General features: G+C 40.6%; 3 protein-coding genes across 3 annotated transcripts; 1 reads left to right on the forward strand and 2 right to left on the reverse strand.

Annotated features, from left to right (window-relative positions):
- The first annotated feature begins 1,075 nt into the window (after positions 1 to 1,075).
- Positions 1,076 to 4,203, forward strand: HIR1 (SPFH/Band 7/PHB domain-containing membrane-associated protein family). The gene is made up of 6 exons (XM_089628970.1): positions 1,076 to 1,252; positions 2,151 to 2,367; positions 2,566 to 2,686; positions 2,802 to 2,893; positions 2,985 to 3,081; positions 3,548 to 4,203. Exons 2-6 carry the CDS (start codon positions 2,179 to 2,181, stop codon positions 3,907 to 3,909), a joined length of 861 nt encoding a protein of 286 aa, XP_089485096.1. The 5' UTR covers positions 1,076 to 1,252; positions 2,151 to 2,178; the 3' UTR covers positions 3,910 to 4,203.
- Positions 4,204 to 4,242: 39 nt separating this feature from the next.
- LOC149383825 (mitochondrial outer membrane protein porin of 36 kDa-like) lies at positions 4,243 to 6,601 on the reverse strand. Its single transcript, XM_089628971.1, has 5 exons — positions 6,510 to 6,601; positions 6,310 to 6,399; positions 6,137 to 6,198; positions 5,839 to 6,071; positions 4,243 to 4,806 (listed from the first exon to the last, which is right to left on the reverse strand). Exons 1-5 carry the CDS (start codon positions 6,553 to 6,555, stop codon positions 4,503 to 4,505), a joined length of 735 nt encoding a protein of 244 aa, XP_089485097.1. The 5' UTR covers positions 6,556 to 6,601; the 3' UTR covers positions 4,243 to 4,502.
- A 7,425-nt stretch (positions 6,602 to 14,026) lies between these two features.
- On the reverse strand, positions 14,027 to 17,989 carry QKY (C2 calcium/lipid-binding plant phosphoribosyltransferase family protein). Its single transcript, XM_089628967.1, has one exon. The coding sequence runs from the start codon at positions 17,773 to 17,775 to the stop codon at positions 14,620 to 14,622; it is 3,156 nt and encodes a 1,051-aa protein (XP_089485093.1). The 5' UTR covers positions 17,776 to 17,989; the 3' UTR covers positions 14,027 to 14,619.
- Positions 17,990 to 18,546: the final 557 nt, after the last annotated feature.

Raw genomic sequence — 18,546 nt, forward strand, 5'->3', positions numbered from 1 at the left:
TTTGCATCAAACTTTGGTAATTCAATTTGGTAGGAAGTAAAAGCGTAAGAGTACCACCCTCTTGATATACGCCCGGTTTTACCCATTTCCCGCTATGCTTAGCATATAAACATATTTCCGCCATACCTGTATACGTTCACTCAGTATTAGAAATGAGTATTAAAAGACGGTTATTAACATGGAAAAACATCCAGTTCGTGACACTAGTGTCACGGAGTGAATCCAGTTCGTGACACTAGTGTCACGGAGTGAATCCAGTTCGTGACACTAGTGTCACGAAGTGAATCCAGTTCGTGACACTAGTGTCACGAAGTGAATCCAGTTCGTGACACCTGGAAAATTTCAACACTGAAATTCCAAACACCATTTTTGGCGAAGTAAAAACTCAAAAAAGCTTTGGAACACGTTCAAACTGAACGAAATCACTAAAATAGCTCTTAGTTGTTAGAAGAACAAGCTACTTACCCAGATTTGACGCCAAGATTTGACGGTCACCGGAGAAGACACTCGACCCAGATCTGACGACGGTGACCGGAGAAGACTTGGACCCACGCTGAAGAGGGTGAGCGATTGAAGAGTGAGCGTGAATGAGAGAGATGCTTGGAGGGAAATGAAGATCTGATTCAGCGTGAATGAGAGAGCTGCTTTGGAGCGTGAATGAGGGTTTTTTTTTCAGAGACCGTGAAAGAGAGAGTGAAGATGAGAGAGTGAGCGCAAGAAGGAAGATCTGTGGGGAGGGTAATTGAGGAAATTTTTATTTCTCTTTCCTAGTCAAAGTAACATATGTGTCAAAATATTGGTTTTGGGCTAAATATGGTAAGTGACAACAAGATGGTATTATTGCTGTCAAAACCCCTAGGGATTAACATAAAATTTCTCTGCAATTTCTAGGTTTCTTCTTCACCTTCAAAACTGAACCCTCATTTTCTTGTTTCTCAAGAAATAAAGGGACAAAAAAAAAGACGAGGTAATTCTCAAATTCTCTTTCCTTTACGGTTCAACCATGGTATTTTCGAGGCGGTTCTCATTTCACGCGCTTTTATTTTAGGAAATAATTTGTTTTCATATTTTATTCGATATCTGAGCGCAGTTTCGTTGTGGTTTCGCTCGTCGATTTCATTTCGAGAATAGAAAGTTCTTAATGTACGCTATAGTGTTGTTTCGAATAAAATGAGCGCGATCGATTAGTTTCGTTCCGAATCGTAGAAAAACCTACAATCTTTTATTCTTTTATTCATTTCGCAAAGAAATTGTAAGTTTTATTTCATTCCATTTGAAAATTCGAGTAGAAGTTTTTGTGCGTTTTCTGTTCATACAGTTTTATACATATCGTATTTCTTGTTGATTTCGTTTGGTTAGTATATTATTATTATTATTATTATTATTATTATTATTCGTTTCACAATACTATGTTCTTGTTCTGGTGGTTTTGAGATTGGAACTAAATAAATATCTGTTTCAATTTTAATAAAATAATAATAATTATTATAATTATATTATAATTATTATTATTACCAGTATTATCTGTTTTAAACACTGAAAAACTAGTTTATCGTGAATCACATTCAATGGTTGTACGAATTTTTTATGAAAATTAAAATGGGGTATCTATTCGGGGTCGGTTCATGTAGTGGAGCGATTCGTAATTATCTTGTCAATGAGTCAGCTAATAGAGAATCTCCATTATCTATTATGCGTGAGCTTGTAATCTGTTGACTTTTTGGTGGTTGATTGAGCACAACAAGGCATGATTTTTCTTGTTTGAATATTCTAATGAAATTAACGAAAGGGAAGTTACATTTTTTGGAACACTTGTATCTTTGTGACCTCTAAAGATCCAAGTTTCTTGAGTTTTTGGGTTGTGCTCAACTCAATATTCCTATCTTATTGGCCTCTCTGAAATTTGTGGTTAGGAGGTGAACTGTGGTTGGGCTGTTCTTGTTCTTTCTTTCTTTTTTTCTTACCAACTGTTTCAGTGCCTTTCATAGTTTACATAATACGATTACTGTGTTATGTTTTCATTTCCAGTTTCCTTAAAATATTTTATTCTGAATATGTAGCTATCATTGTCAGGTTTGTGGCGCTGTTTTTTTGCTGAAACAACGTTGCACTGATCATTTTACTTACCACAAAAACGTTTGCTGTAACAGGACGTTTAACTAAGACAGAGAAGATAAGATGGGTAATTTGCTGTGTTGCATTCAAGTTGACCAATCCACGGTCGCAATAAAAGAGACATTTGGGAAGTTTGACGAAGTTCTTGAGCCGGGATGTCATTGCCTTCCTTGGTTCCTCGGAAGTCAAGTCGCTGGGCATCTCTCTCTCCGTCTCCAGCAATTGGATGTGAAATGCGAGACCAAAACTAAGGTTTGTTTTTACTCTCTTTCATCACTGGGATTTTGGAAATATTGTGTGACGTCATATTGATGAGTACGGATGTTAGATATATGTGATGTTCTCGATACTGTATTTTGCCACTTCAAAATGCATTCTTGATGGTTCGTTTATTAGTTATTGCTCTTTTGTATGTAGTTTCTGTTAATTATTTTTTTATTTTCTCTCTAGGACAATGTCTTTGTCAATGTTGTTGCATCAATCCAATACCGTGCCTTAGCTGACAAAGCCAATGATGCTTTCTACAAGCTCAGCAACACAAGGTCCCAAATCCAGGCTTATGTTTTCGATGGTACGACTGAACCACTTATTTGGCCAAGCCTACAACTAGCAAGCTCTAATTATTTAGAAAATATCTTTACAAATATATTATTTTCCATAACTGGGTCCCTTTTCATATACATCAGTGATCAGAGCCAGCGTACCCAAGCTCAGCTTGGATGACGCTTTTGAGCAGAAAAATGACATCGCCAGAGCCGTCGAGGATGAACTTGAGAAGGTAACTTTTGTGAATACCCCAAACTACTCAAACTTTTAACCCTTGCAAATAATTGATGTATACAAAATTCCTTGCTTTATAATCTCTACAGGCTATGTCTGCGTATGGCTTTGAGATCGTCCAAACACTCATTGTCGACATAGAACCGGATGAGCATGTGAAGCGGGCCATGAATGAAATCAATGCTGGTATAATCACTCAACATTTTTATCCTTGAAACTTCGCAATAGAGTTCTAGGCTTATACCCAAATTTTTCTAGGGTGAATATTATATACAAAAAATTAGGTAACTAGCCAACTAAAACATTTGTGATTTTTATATAGCCAACGTTTCGTAAAGGGGATAAGATTGGCAACCCGCATATATCTTTTTACCTTCCTCGCTCATTTTTTTTAAAATCGAAAATAGGATACATGGAGAATTAAGATAGTTTCTGGACTTCCGAGAGGTCTTATTTAAGGACCGAAAAGTAATAACTACTCTATATTCAACTCATAGTTGTCTACTAATTATTAGAAATCCTAACATTTGGGTCATTTCAGATTGACATTAGAAGTGTATGTCCAAAGTTGGGGTATAAACAAATATATAATCCCATGTTCCGTATTAAGAGGCTAAATAATAATCCCGTGATATTGTTTACCAATACCCAGCTATGAGGATGAGGATGGCTGCGAGCGAGAAGGCCGAGGCGGAGAAGATTCTGCAGATCAAGCGGGCCGAGGGTGAGGCCGAGGCCAAGTACCTGTCTGGGCTCGGGATAGCCCGGCAGCGTCAAGCCATCGTGGATGGGCTGAGGGACAGCGTGTTGGGCTTCTCGGTGAACGTCCCTGGGACGAGCCCCAAAGACGTGATGGACATGGTCCTCGTCACCCAATACTTCGACACCATGAAGGAGATCGGAGCCTCCTCGAAATCCTCTGCCGTCTTCATCCCCCACGGCCCCGGAGCGGTCCGCGATGTTGCCTCTCAGATCCGCGACGGCCTTCTTCAGGCTTCCCAGCACGACTCCTAGAACCTTCTAGGAGCTTCTTTGGCGACACGGGTGATGTGGTTGGTTTACTACTTGTGCAGAAGGTGTTTTCTCATTAGGTTTGGATTTAAAAAAATAAATTGGTTTCTTGTTTTCGCTTTTTTTTTTTTTTTACCCTTTTCTCTATACAACTTGAAGTTTGACTATGGGAGAGTATATTTGGGGTAGTATGGAGTGTGATGGGTTTATATAGATTGCTTGCTTGTGTAGATATTTGAATGGTATGTGTGTCTGATAGCATAACTTGTTTGACACTAAGCAACTTTAATTTGTTTCTACTTTCGTGTTCTCCATTATTAGGTTTAGGCCAAATGCTTAGACAAACTGTTTATTCATGGTTGGTAATTTGGCACGGTTGTGGATGACTAGCCGTTATCTGTAGATAAAAGCTTGAATATTGATTTTACTATGTTTGAGCTTGCCACTCTACATTGGCCAAAAAAAAAAGGCTATATGATGCAATACTTAATTCTCTTAAAAATCCTCAACCATAATCAAAATTACCATTTGATGATCTTTATATGTAAGATAACAATTCTCATTCCCAAAATGAGTGGTATTTATCATCAAATGTCCTAGGCTCTAATGGCCATGGAGAAGCCAAGATTAGGAAGTCTTTTGAGGCCCATCAAGTCCAGTTCTCCTCCAACGGTCACAAAGAGCTTGTCCCATAGACCCTGCTGGACTAACGCAGCCACTCTGCCTTGCGTGTCAATCCTTCCTTTCAAAGCCGTCGAGGCAAACAGAGCGTGCTTCGCTCCGATCGCGACAGAAGCCTCGTTCCTCGACAAGGAATATCTCATCTCTGCCGCGAGGGCTGTGCTCGTCGCACTGCTCAATGTGTAGTAACACGAAGCTTTCATAGCGTCCAGGTTTTCCCTACAGCAATTGAACACAAGGATATATGCACCACGATTAAAAAAAAACATGATTATTTGACGGAAACCGCCTGATAACCAATGTGATCGGTCGTGTTTCCAGATGAACTAAGGGAAATAAACATATCTATAAGTAAATTTGGGAGAATATCATTTTTTTCTATAACAAAGTTGAAAATAAATTCCATATCTATGATTACTATGTGACCATGTGGTCATAAAATATACAATTTTTGTGACAACATTGTCACAAAGTACTAGTAGAATACTGGAATTTGAAGATTTTTTGTTCATAGAAAAAAAAATAAAGTTGCCTCATTTTAGTCATAAAAATTAAATATGTCTGTATCTCGTTAACGGCCTTTTTTTTTCTTCTCATTTAAAGTATCATGTGTAGAAGAAATTACTTGGTGTACCAATGTTTCAATACTTATTCGACAAACACTGATCACAAGTTTTAAATTCCATAAAATATCGACTATCTATAGTTTAAAAAAAATTATAATTATTTTATTTACAGTTTAAAAAAAATATAGTATCATTTAGAATAAGGGATTGTATAGTTTTAATATAAAAAGCAAATACTTGTAGAAATTTTGGAAGTCTGTACTCTGTATTCTTAGCACGAACAGATATATTTCTTTTTTATTTTTCTTTTAAAATAATTCTCATATATGTCATATGTAAAATCACCATATATTCACAATGGGTCCCATTTTTAACTTTCTTTCCCTTCCCCTATTTTACTTCTATAAAAATTAGAAAGCATATTCTGAATCTGATACATCTATCTTGCTCTCAATCAAATGAAAAAAAAAATAGTTTTTGACCCAATTCAAGAAAAAACGGTTTGCTTCCGAAAGCACCTCAAGTACTAATACGTACTTGTATCTCCCCAGATAATGTCGCTAGTTTTTTTTTTTTTTTTTAATCCTGGCTTGTTTGTTGTATATTCATTGCATTGATTCCCCAAAAATTGAAACCTTGAATAACAATTTTTGTAATAGCTTTCACAAGAGAAGAAAAGGCTCACATTGTCAATGAAGTGGTGATAAACGCGGCATTGCAGCTGAGACCGACGTTGAATGCGTCGAGCTTGTGTTGCGACATATCGAAAGCCATGGACGAACCAAGCTTTAGAAAACTATTTCCGATCACGCCCGAGAAGCTCAATATAGGGCTGAAATTGATCCCTCGAACCGTGTCTTCTTTTAACCCGAACCCTCCAGTCACTCCAAAATAATCTCGAATGTATTGTAGCTCAACCTGTTTTAATATAACGCGCACGTTGATGGAATCGATTTCGACTCAATGATATATAGTATTATTACCTTTCCAGATTGTGGCAAGACTACTCCGACGACGGCGCTGAGTCCCGGGACGATATCTTGGACTGTGCTAGTTTCATAGGCCACAAAAAAAATGATCATTTAGTTCATACCACATTAATTTTATAGATTTTATATAATTAGTCACATTATGAAGATTAAGGAGGTAGATTTACTTCTACAAGAGAGATCAAAGCCCCAACCACAGTTTTTGTACTTTATTTGATACATCTTTGGTTCCTGAGCATAATCCTTATAAAGAATATCTGAATAATAGCAATTATAATAGAAAGAAGGAAAAAAAAATGTCAAAAGAAAAAAAAATCCTAAGAAAAAATAGAAAGTTGTACTCAAACGAGAGATTGGTGCAACGAACCTTTCGCCTTCTTCCCGATATCAAAGTATAAACCCGGGGACTTCATTTCTCTTCGAAAATGAAGACAGGCCAACTAACAAATCAACAGTCTTGGTTGGTAAATAATCCACTGAAAACTTATAGTGAAGCATGTAAGAGAATTAAGACGTGAGGGAAATTTCCTAGTGTACTGGTTGGTAAAAAAAATTAAAAGTGTAATGAAACTTCCAAAACCCTTTTTGGGTTTAATTTGGTGATATAGACGGTTATGGCTATTTTTTCCCGATCTAGACTAATCTACTTTTGTTTTGCCAAACAGTAAATAATCATGAGAAACGTTAAGTTCATTTTATCAGAATATTCCCCTTCTATCTATGGATTCTATACCAAAACGAAATAAAAAATAATTAAACTGGGGAAGAGTCTCATATGCTTCAGAATCTTAGTAGGAATTATATTCACTGTATGCAAATCTTACATAGACTGATTTATAGGGTAATTAAACAGTAGTGAAGTAATTTGTGCAGTAAGGCAGAGCAATCAATAGAGTGAAAGTACTACCAAGTACAAACATGTAAGCTTTTAAGCTTTAACAACTCCTCTTTCACATAACACCTTCATTTTTATACCCCATTCAACCAAAATACTCTATTATTTCTATTTTTAGCATTTCTTGTGGCATAAGGCAGTTTATCAACTCATGCAATTTAGTTGACTCGAGTTATTGCCATTCACAGTTCCAACTAACTCATCTTCAAAATCTCTTCTTTCTTAGCAACAAAAGCAATAATCCTCAACTCGATTCTTCCGTTTTTTTTTTTTTTTGCTTCCTATTATTCTCTACATTTTCTCGGGCGATCTAATTGTTCTAGTTATCTTCACATTACTCTTTCTATTATTAATGTTGCTTTTCAAATTCATTTTTCTCTTCATATTTCTCAGCTGTATTTGTTTCGGTCATTTATAATCTTGGTTATATTTAATTAACATTTATTTTGTTGTAAATAATTTTGAGTGGAGAAAAAAAAGAAAGAAAAAGATGAAAGCTACCTAAAAGAATAGAGAAAAATCAATGGAAAGTGATCGCGCAGATTAGAATGAAAGTAAATACAAATGTTTGTACAGCTTCCAATGTTACATGTGTATTGGTGTATGCAGATTGTAAATTGTATTAGTATGCTCAATGTTTGATATATGCCGGCATATTTTATTCTTTTTTTTTTTCATGGGCCTTGCTTTAAAGTTATCAACATTGAATGACTATAGTAAATTCACGAAATATTTCTAAGATGCAAGTGGCTATCAAACATTCTAAACGACATAAATAGTTGGACAAAACGACTTGGACATTATATTTATCAGAAAATGGCATTTATTGTCATCTTTTTGTTGTCTCGTTTTTTGTTTTCTCTATCATAAGTTTTAGGAATTATAACAAAACTATGATCAATCATTTTTCTTCTTTAAAAAAAAATCCATTAATTATATTTAGTTCTACAACTATAACTATTTATTGATAAATTTATCAATAAATAACTATGTTTATTTACAAACGTTGAAATTTTTTGTCATAATGTTGGAGTTAAAAACAATTAATAGAGTTTGATAAAAAAAAATAAATAAATAAAAAATAAATAAAAAAGTAAATTAAATGATCATAAATTTTCCCAAAGTTTTATTCCAACTCACGCCCTAAATTTATATCTACCATTTTACCATCATTAAACCTTTGCTCTAGATTGGTAGCAAGGCAGGGGAAAGTAATTGACAACTTATTAAAAGGGTACATTAATATTTAGACACTAAATTTAGTTATTATTTTGCAAACAAAATTAGAGCCAGGCATTAGATTTAAGCTCACCACTCTTAAAAGAAAAATTTGGTGTATTCGTCCGAACCCCGATTTTCTGATAACAAACGAGATGGAACTACAGTAGCATTTGAAACGGTATTAGTCTTTAACTTCGAAGTTCGAAGTATCATATGCTACAGAAACAACATCCATATGAAACTAAGAATCTTTTGGTTGTATAGAAGCGATTTAGTTATGAAATGAAAATATTTGTAACATCAATTATTGCCGGTGAATTTTCTGGCAAGTTCTATTTTTTCTACTTAACCAACGACTTGCTTGCCTTTACAAATATCTTGGTTTATGATAAAAAATAAATAAATAAATAAATAAATAAATAAAAAATAATTCTTGCTGACCTCATATCTTGGTTTTTCTGATCCCAAAAGAAATAAATTCTTACTAAACTCAGACTGAGCAGCAAAGCATTTTTTTTGTGTCCATGTCTTTTCATGGCTTGCATGGTCATTGTTAAAGCCGATTATATGGAATTCCACAGACCCCATTTTTCGAATTATATATATCATATTAAAAATAAATAAATAAATCGTATTATGAAATGTAGTATTGAAATTTTGTGTTGTGAAACTCTTCGAAGTTGTAAACGTTTGAGCTTGAATCAGGCATGAGATGCGCTTTTTTTTGTAGTATCTCTTGCACTTTGAAAATGTCTTAAGGTCATAGACAACAATATTACAAGATAGGACAAGCCTGAATTCGGACTGCACCAAGACGCAGTGAAATTTGAATGTAGTCAAGAAAGATTTTTTGGACAAAAGTGTTTCGGAGAGGGAGAGAGATAGGTTCGAAAATCAAGTGGTGAGTTCCAAAAATCCAGTGTGGTTTATATAGAAATTCGTACCTGTTCACGAAAGTATACGACGAACAGTCATACCTGTTCATCTGAAAGACGGTTATAGTTGCAAACGACACGACCGTTGGCCAAACGACCGTTCGTTTCCAAAACGACGCAACTCTTCGTTTAAACGGACACTAAAAAATAGCCACCATGCCAGAGGACGTGACCGTTGGTAAGACAACTACCACGGTCGCGAGAGAGCCTGCGGACTGCGCTGGACTCGCCACGAGCCTAGCGCGCCTACAAAGAGCCATTAAAGTCTCTACGCCCGAGCCCGACGCCGACGTCGCAGTCGCGTTTGCTTGCGCAAGCAACGCACGAGAGAGTGAAAAGTGGCACTCTCTAGACTTCATCAACATATATAAAAAGCTCAAATCCTTAGTATTTGTTACATGTGAGACTCTTTCTCACAGACACATTCTGTCACTAAACACTATTTTATCCTTTAGTGAACAATCAAGGGAAAAACTAACTCGGTCAAATACACTTCATTTTAACAAGCTTTTTTCTATTAATCCCCCACTTGGTCAAAAGAACAAAATATAATCCAGAAGAAAACAAAGAGTGTTTGTACAAATAAATATCTTTCGATTTGAACTTATCCTTAGTAAAAGCAACACAATTTTTTATCGGAATTTTAGGTAGCTAGGCTTTGAACCTACTATTCCTTGTGACAAAATTGGTGTCACCCTATGCACACCCTTTAAGGTTCTTTGCGTACACCACTCGCTTAGCATCGTTAATGACCATGTGCTCATCTTGTCTCGTGAATTTTTAATGAGAGAAACTCCAACTCTCAATTTAGGACAGCACCATCCCAAAATTCACATAGGTGAAGTTCTTATAGTATCTCTGTTACTTATAATACTTGTCATAAAAAATGAAACTTCATTAAGAGTTAAGAAAACTCAACCTTTAATTGTAACAGCCAATATTATTGTATAATGTTGCGAATATCCAAATCAATGACTTGTTCTTACCCATTAAACTTAATGTTAGTTATTTCCTAATGTTAAGTTGGGTCGCCATCATCATCGGATAACAACTCAAGGAGTTTGAGACCCATACTTCTCGAGGTCGATTCACCTAACTCTTGCACGAGGTTTAGTGAAAAGATCCGCTATGTTATAGCTCTCACGCACATATGTGGGTGGAATGATTCCATCCTCGATCAATTTCCTCACATAGTCATGTCTTAGACTAATGTGTCTAGACATCCAATTATAGAGTTCATTGTATGCTCTTGCTGAAGTGGATTGACAACCACAATGTATTGACATAGCATATACATTGTCTTTAGCCAATGGAACTTCTAATAGAAGATCATTCAACCACTCAGCCTCTTGACATGCGGAAGCCAAAGCCACGAACTTTGATTCCATGGTCGAATGAGTAATATACGTTTGTTTCTTGGATTTCTAAGAAATTGCACATCCGGCAATGTAAACACCTATTTTTCGTAGATTTATTATCTCTGACACTCGATATCCAACTTGCGTTGGTATATCCTTCTAATACGGCAGAAAATTGTCCGTATTGGAGGCCAATAGTCTTGGTCTTAAAAAAAATCAAGATTTCTTACTATAGCCTTCCAATGCTCGGTAATTGGATAGTAAATCTAGTCATTTTACTAACAATAAATGCTATATCTGGTTCGAGTATATTGCATTAAGTGCATGAGACAACCAATAGCACTAGCATATTCCAATTGAGTCATGGCCCTTACATCATTCTTTTCAATTTTTACACTTGGATCAAAAGGGGTGTTTGCTTCCTTAAACTTTAAATGTTTGAACTTGTCAAGCACGTTCTCAACATAGTGCGATTGACTAAGTTCATAAACCCTACTGGTACTACGTACCTTGATACCTAAAATAGTATCAACTTGTCCAAGATCTTTCATTTTGAAAGTGGAAGATAGAAACCTCTTTGTTTCTAATATTTCTTTTATCTCGTTGCTAATGATCAATATATCATCAACATAGAGACATAGGAAAATCACAATGTTACGGCGCACCTTTTTATATAAACACTTGTCACAAACGTTAGGAACAAATCCATTCGAAAGTATGATCGAGTCAAAATATTGATGTCATTGTTTACGTGCTTGTTTTAATCCGTACACTACTACAAAAAAAAGGCCTTTAGAAGCGACAAAACTCGCTTCTAAAGGCCAAAAATTCATTTCTAAATGTCCGCTTATAAAGGCCAGTCGCTTCTAAAATTAGAGGCGACACTTTTAGAAGCGACATGTCGCCTCTAGAGTCGCTTCTAAAACAAAAAATTTGGCGTTGGAGATGAGGCAGGCAGAGAAAAAGAGAAAGATAGTAAGTTGGTGGAGGGTGGTTAGAAATGGCCAAAATTTACAAATATATTATATATATATATATATATATATAAATTCAAAAACATACCGAGGCGGGGTTGTTGAGCTCGAGGCAGGGCTAGGCTGAGAAGATGGTGGTCAGAGGTGGTGGTGGTGGAGGGATAGTGGTCGGAGAAACCAAAAAAAAAATTAAAGAGGGAAATAGAGGTGGTGGTGTGGTGGCGGCAGAGCTTCATGGGAGGCGTGGTGGTGGAAGTGTGGTTGGTGGTGGTGCTCGGTGGTGGTAAACTAGAGGGCGGTGGTGGCTCTCGGAGTTGAAGATTCCGGCGTGGTGGTGGCTCGGTCGGAGAGAGAGAGAGAGAGAGAGAGAGAGAGAGAATTTGAGTCTTCAACTCTTCGGTGGTGGTGTGCGAGGCTCGGTGGTGGCTCGGTCGGAGAGGGAGAGAGAGAGAGAGAGAGAATTTGAGTCTTCAACTCCTCGGTGGTGGTGCGCGAGGCTCGGTGGTGGCTCGGTCGGAAGAGAGAGAGAGAGAGAGAGAGAGAGAGAGATGTGAAATAAGGAAGAAGAAGAAGTCGCGCGATTTAATCTGTGCGACCTATATTAGAAGCGACATTAGAAGCGACTAGTCGGTTCTAATTTCTAGGTCACACTAAATGCCGACGTTTAGTAAAATAATTAAAAACGTTGGCGGAGAAAACAACGAGCAAAAAAAATTTAGATGTTTAGAAGCGACAAGTCGCTTCTAAATTTAACATACCACAAACGTCGTCGTTTTTTTTTACATCTGAAAATTTTGGCTGAAGAAACAAAAAAAGAATTAAAATTTTAACATGTCGCTTCTAAGTTGACAAATGTCGCTTCTAATTTCAAGCGTCGCTTCTAAAAGTCAGTTTTGTAGTAGTGGTATAAGGATTTGACAAGGTTGCAAACCTTTTGCTCATTACCCGTAAGCACAAACCTTCCAGTTGTTCCATGTAAATATCCTCATCGAGATCTCCATTTAAGAATGTCATTTTATCATCCATTTTATGAACATTCAGGTTATGCAAAGAAGCTAAGGAAAACAACACTCTGATTGTTGTTGTCTTTGCTACTGGTGCCTATGTGTCGAAATAATCAATTTTTTCCGTTGTCGAAACTCTTCAAAGTTATAGATGTATCGGCTTGAATCATGCATGAGATGCGTAGTCTTTATAGTATCTCTTGCACTTTGAAAATGTCTTAAGGTCACAGACAAGAATACCGCAGGATACGACAAGCTTGAATTCGGACTGCACCAAGACGCAGTGAAATTTGAACGTAGGCAAGAACAATTTTCTAGAGAAAAGTGTTTTCAGAGAGGGAAAGAGATAGGTTTGAAAACCAAGTGACGAATTCCAAAAACCCATCGTGGTTTATATAAGAATTTGTACATGTTCACAAAATGTGATGACAACAGTCGTACCTGTTCATTTGAACAATAATAGTCGCAAACGACATGATCTTGGCCAAACAACCGCTCGTTTCCAAAACGATGCAACTTTTGTTCAAACGGACACTAAAAAATAACCACCATGCCATAGGACACGACCGTTGGTAAGGCAACCGCCACAGCGAGAATCGCCACGAGAGAGCCCGCGAACTGCGCTATTTCGCCGGACCCGCCACGAGCCTACGTGCTGAAGTGCCTAAATGCGCCTACAAAGAGCCACTAAAGCCTCCACGCCTGAGCCCGACGCCGACGTTGCGCAAGCAACGCACGAGAGAGTGACAAATGGCACTCTCCAGGCTCTGTATAATTTAATACGAGTTATTATATTAATTAGAATATATAAGAACTCAAATCCTTATTAATTGTTTCATTTGAGTCTCTTTCTCACACACACATTCTCTCACAACATACTATTATGACTTTTAATGAACAATCAAAGGAAAAACTAACTTGGTCAAATACACTTTATTTTAACAAGCTTTTTTCAAACATTTTGTCCCGAAACCATACGAGAAATGGGAGGAACTAGGATCCTCGTTTAGCATCATTTAGTACCTCTTTTTTAAATTGTATTTTTTAATTGAAAATATGACAATTTTTTTTTAATTGCATTCATGATTAAAGTGAAAGGAAAAACAAATAATATGGGAAATATGATAATACTGGAACCGCGAAATGTGATACAGGAAATTCATGATACCGTGAAATATGATTTCGAGATTTCCCGACATCATTTTTTACAGTACCGAGAATCTCATTTCTCACAAAATATGAGACGAGACCAAGGAATCTCTTTTCTCGAATTTCACATGGCCAGCTTTAGTCAACGTCCTTAGCGACCAATTTTTTATATCGTTGAGTGCTGACAGATGAATTTAGCTTAATGACCAATGTATAAAGTATAAACCAACCAAAAAAGCATTGCACTAAACATGATGTAAAAAGGTAAATAATAAACAATGCAATCCAGATTGTTGAGCCAATTGATATCCATATCCTTAAATCCAGACGAGAGTTCAAATCTGTCCCCATTGAAATGTCCTTTATCAGTTTTATACATAAAGAAGAAAAAGAGCAATAACCTCGTGTACACAAAAACAAGTATACATTATCTAGTGGTAAATTTGCTGGCAAAGCCTATAGGAGGACACACCGCGCGAGATTTACTCCTCAGTTAATAAAAAAAATTATAATAATTGTTTTCATAGAGCTGTGTACAAAGAAAAACAACCCCAGTGTTCATACTTTCAGAGACATCATTACAATTTACATCAAAACTCCCTCTCTTTTTCAAAGACCATTATTTTTTTCAAACTCCTCTTCCCCACCAAAAACTGATCTCTTCCTTTCTCTTGGTTCAAGTTAGTCAATTATATAAAAAAAAAATTAAAAAGAAAAGAACATCATGACAACTTGTCACTTTTAACTCTTTTCCACTTCCCCCTAAGAAGCAGTTATTATTTTGGGACATCTTTTTCAACCCACAACAGCAGTTTGTGTGCAATACCAATAACATCATGCATTTGGGCACATACTTAAAAAAAATCATGTATTCCCATTTCCCACATAGGATTTTAAAAATCTAGAATTATCATATTAAAATATAGCTCTAAACGGTCGTGCTAGATCAACCGGTCGGAGAGGCTAGGGAGTCTCCTGAAGAAGTTCAAGCTCGGAGGTGGCATTGGGTCTCTAAACATCGGGTGGCGCAAATAATAGAACCCGAGCGCAACCGCCACCATTTTCGGCGGCACGGCGTAAAGAATCACCGTAATTGCGAAACAAACCCCGATAAACAATTTCGTGGCTCTCGGGTCCCTCCAGCTCACCAAGGCCTGAAACCTCTCACCCTGGGCCGCGAAGTCCCCGAGCACGGTCTGAACCCGAGCCGCCAAGATTCGAAGCCGGTCGTAGCGGGCCCGCACGACATCCGGCGGCTTCGAGCTCGGGACGGTGTCGAACTCCTCGTCGAGCTCGTCCGGGTCCACCGCCTCGGCCTGCGAAAGCCTCGTGTCCATTCCCGCCGGAATCTTGGGCCTGAACCGATAGTACCAAACCCCGATGAGGACCACGTAGAGAAAACCCGTGGGGACCACCAGGTCCGGGTACCACACGAGGACGAGGTAGAGGACGTGGACGAGGACGGTGGTGACCGGGGCCCGCCAGCGGCGAATCCCGTCGAGCCACCTGGCGAGCCCCACGAGCCAGGCGAGCACCGCCACGATCCGGAACCAGTTCGCCTTGCTGCGACGCACGCTCCACGAGTGCGAATCAGCGTCGAGCATGTACCGGACCACTTCGGGACCCAATGGCGGTTCGGATCGGCCCAGCCAGGTGGCGACCATTCGGGTCGAGGCTGACCGGAGAGCCTCTTGCTGGGCTACCCCGAGCGGGCGGAGATAGTGCATTTTGGGGAGGAGAGGCTGGGCGTAGGCGGAGAGGGTTTCGGGCAGGAGAGACGGGCAGGCGAACCTGACCGCCACTTCGATCTCTCCCATCTTCTTCAGCCCCGAACGAGTCAGGACCAAAAGGGGATAGGCGTTGGTGTAGACCCGGTTGCTCTCTAGGGTCGAGACTCGGACGCGGACTTTCCCGATTCGGCAATCGGGGCGGCTCTGCTTCTCCCCGGGGCCGTCGGAGATCATCATTCGCCAGTTGTCGAAGACGCCGAGGGTGAGGACGGTGCAGGGGTCGTAGACCTGCCACGTGTACTGCTCGTTCCACCGCGGGTCGAAGCTGTCGGTGATGGTTCGGGTCCGGGCCCACTTTTTCCCGTACTTGGCGACGCAGTAAGCGTCCGTGGAACCCTTCCCGCCCGGGCAGGACTTCATCGGTAAGAGCCCGCGAGCGCCGAGGATTCCGAGCTCTAAGATTCCGATCGGAGGCTTCCAGAGCTGCTTCGCCGTCGGTCGGAAGTCGCTGCACACGTGAGCGGCTTCGTCGAGCACGTGGTAACCTCCTTCCAAGCAGACTCTCATCTGGATTCTCCCGAAGTAGGGCGGTCCGGGGCCGGGGCCGTTTCCGTTTCCCTCGAGGGGGAACCATTTGGAGGCCACGAAGCGCTCGTCAAACCTCTGCTCCACGGAGTTTATCGGGACCACGACGTGGCCGAGGAGGATCGGGTCTTTCGAGGTCCGGTCCTCGATGAGGACGATGAGGGATTCTTCGAGCGGCTCGCAGGCTACGAAGAGGAGGTCCTCGTTCCAGTGGAACGACGCGCTGTGGTTGTTCATCGTTCCCCGTCGCGTCCTGGCAGATTGGAATCCGAGCTGGGCTTTGATGCGGATCTCCGGCGCGGTTAATGGTGGGAGATTCGGGGCGATCTGGAGATCCTGAGCCTCCATGATGGTCGCCCTCAGGTACCAGAGCTTCGGAGATTGGTAGACTTTGGAGCGCGTGTGGGATACGAAGGGCGCGTCGGAGCTCCAGGCCTCCGGGAAAGAGTCGTCGGCTTGTGTTCCGATCCAGACGGAGAGCTGAATGTCGCCGGAGACTCTGCCGGAGGCTTGGTCGCCGTCCCCGCCCTCGAGGCGGTACCACTGCGGAGCTAAAGGGCTGTCCGGCGGATCGCGAACCGGAACGTCGGAGAGATCGAAGCAAACGCCGCCGAGGAATTGCTCCTGAGGAAAGTCCCACAGTGAAATCTCTAGCGTCGCGCTGCTGGAGTCAGTCCTGTCGTGGCGGAGCGCGAAGACCTGCTGCCACTCCGGCGAGTCCGGCGCCGCCGCGGCCGCCATAACCGCCGGCTTAGATTTATTGAAGTCACTTGAGGTTCGTATCTTTACGTAGGGGCTCTCGTTGGGAGAGAGTCCGCGAGCCTTGCAGATCTTGACGAACAAGTACTGCATCGGCTCCACCAGACCGAACGGCCGAGTCCTCTCCGTCGACGGAACGGCGGCGGCCGGTACCGCCGAAGCAGGATCGCCTCTGAATTTCGACGGGATCGCCTTCGGCGAATACTCTCCTCCGTTACTATTCGCTCTTCTCAAAACCCTAACCCTCTCTCCCGCCACGGCTCGCCTCGCCTCCATCTTCCTCATCTCCGCCTGCGCCGCCATTTCCGGCGGTCCTCCCCCGCCTCCGCCGCCGTACATCTCATACACCGGCGGCGCCTCCTCCATAACCACCATCGGCGGCGGAGGACCTACCGGATGACCGTGAACGATCTCCGGCGCGACGATGTGAGTTTCCATCCCCGCCGGGACCTCGAAAACCCTACCTTCCTCAACCATCATCACCGACGGCGGCTTCGGCTTCTCCGGCGGTACATCCTCCGGCGGCGGAGCTCCCGCCGGCTGCTGCTGCTCGGTGGCTTCTTCGACGATTTCGTCGTAGTAGTAAATCCTCAGCCCAATCTCTCCTCTAATCCAGCTGAAAACGCTCTTCTTCTCCAGGGAAAAGTAGACCAGGCCTTCGGAGCCTCGCCGCGCGAACTGAGTTCCGTACAACTTGACGCGGCCGAGAAAGTGGTTCTTCCTGGCGGTTCCGGTGGCGTTGCAGTAGCGCTTGTCGTTGAGGACCTCGATCTCGAGCTCCTCAAACTCCATGTTCTCCGGATCGGAGACGAGGAAGTCGAGAGCCTCGTTCCAGACGGGATTCAGGTCCCGGAACTTCGTGGAGGTTCGCCGGCGCTGGCCGTCGAAGTCGACGACGACGTAGGCGCTTGCGCTGCCCTGGCCGTCCTTCGGAAGAAGATCACGAGCGTCGGCGACCTCCACGACGAGCTTCCGCGCCGTCCGCTGCGGCGGCGGAGGCTGAGACGGCGTCGCTGCGGTCATTTCGCCGCCGAGTTCATTCTTCTTCTCCAATGGCTGTGTGTGTGTGTTTGGTTTGTTCTAATCAAAAGCGTTGATAGCGGACAAGAGAATAAGGGAGTGAGAGAATGTGATCTTTTCGGAAGGTGATTCTTCTAATTATTTCTTTTCAATTCGGTGCTACAACAAAATTTAGAATTTTATTTATTTTTACTTTTTATTTTCTGTGTTTTTTTTTTTTTGGTTTTGTTTTGTAATTATTTTATTATATAAATAATTCGATGAGAGAGAGATTCCATGCTCTCTTGTGAAGGTTTTGTTTGATCCACTTTTTGGTTTTCCCGCCTTTACTTTACAGGGTTCGTTATTCCAGCTCACCATTTTTCCTTATTTTTATTTATTTGTTTATATTTCATAATCAATATTAGAATAATACAAAAAGGACTGTTCATTACTCATTAGACTCATTACAAGTATTTGCCATTTGGATAATATAATTTTCGATGACTGACTAATTAATTCTTCTATTTCGTGCCAGGACTTAGATTTCTATTTAGCAATCAGCTTATGGGTTCGTTATGTTTAGCTTGTGTAGCCAGCAATTTTTGCAGCAATCTAATGGAAACAAATTGTACAATGTATTCCCATTGACAACTAATGGGATTTTTTTTTTTTTTTGACAATATCACGAATGGGATTTTGAATACGTCTGTAATGTAAACAAACAATGGAAATAAGGCGAAGTAGATTATAATAATATTATAGGCCTATATAATAATAAAGTGAGAAGAAAAA

This window comes from Urtica dioica, chromosome 10 (assembly GCF_054948205.1).
Source record: "Urtica dioica subsp. dioica isolate 48M chromosome 10, U.dioica_male_clone48M_v1_H2, whole genome shotgun sequence".
NCBI lineage: Eukaryota > Viridiplantae > Streptophyta > Magnoliopsida > Rosales > Urticaceae > Urtica > Urtica dioica.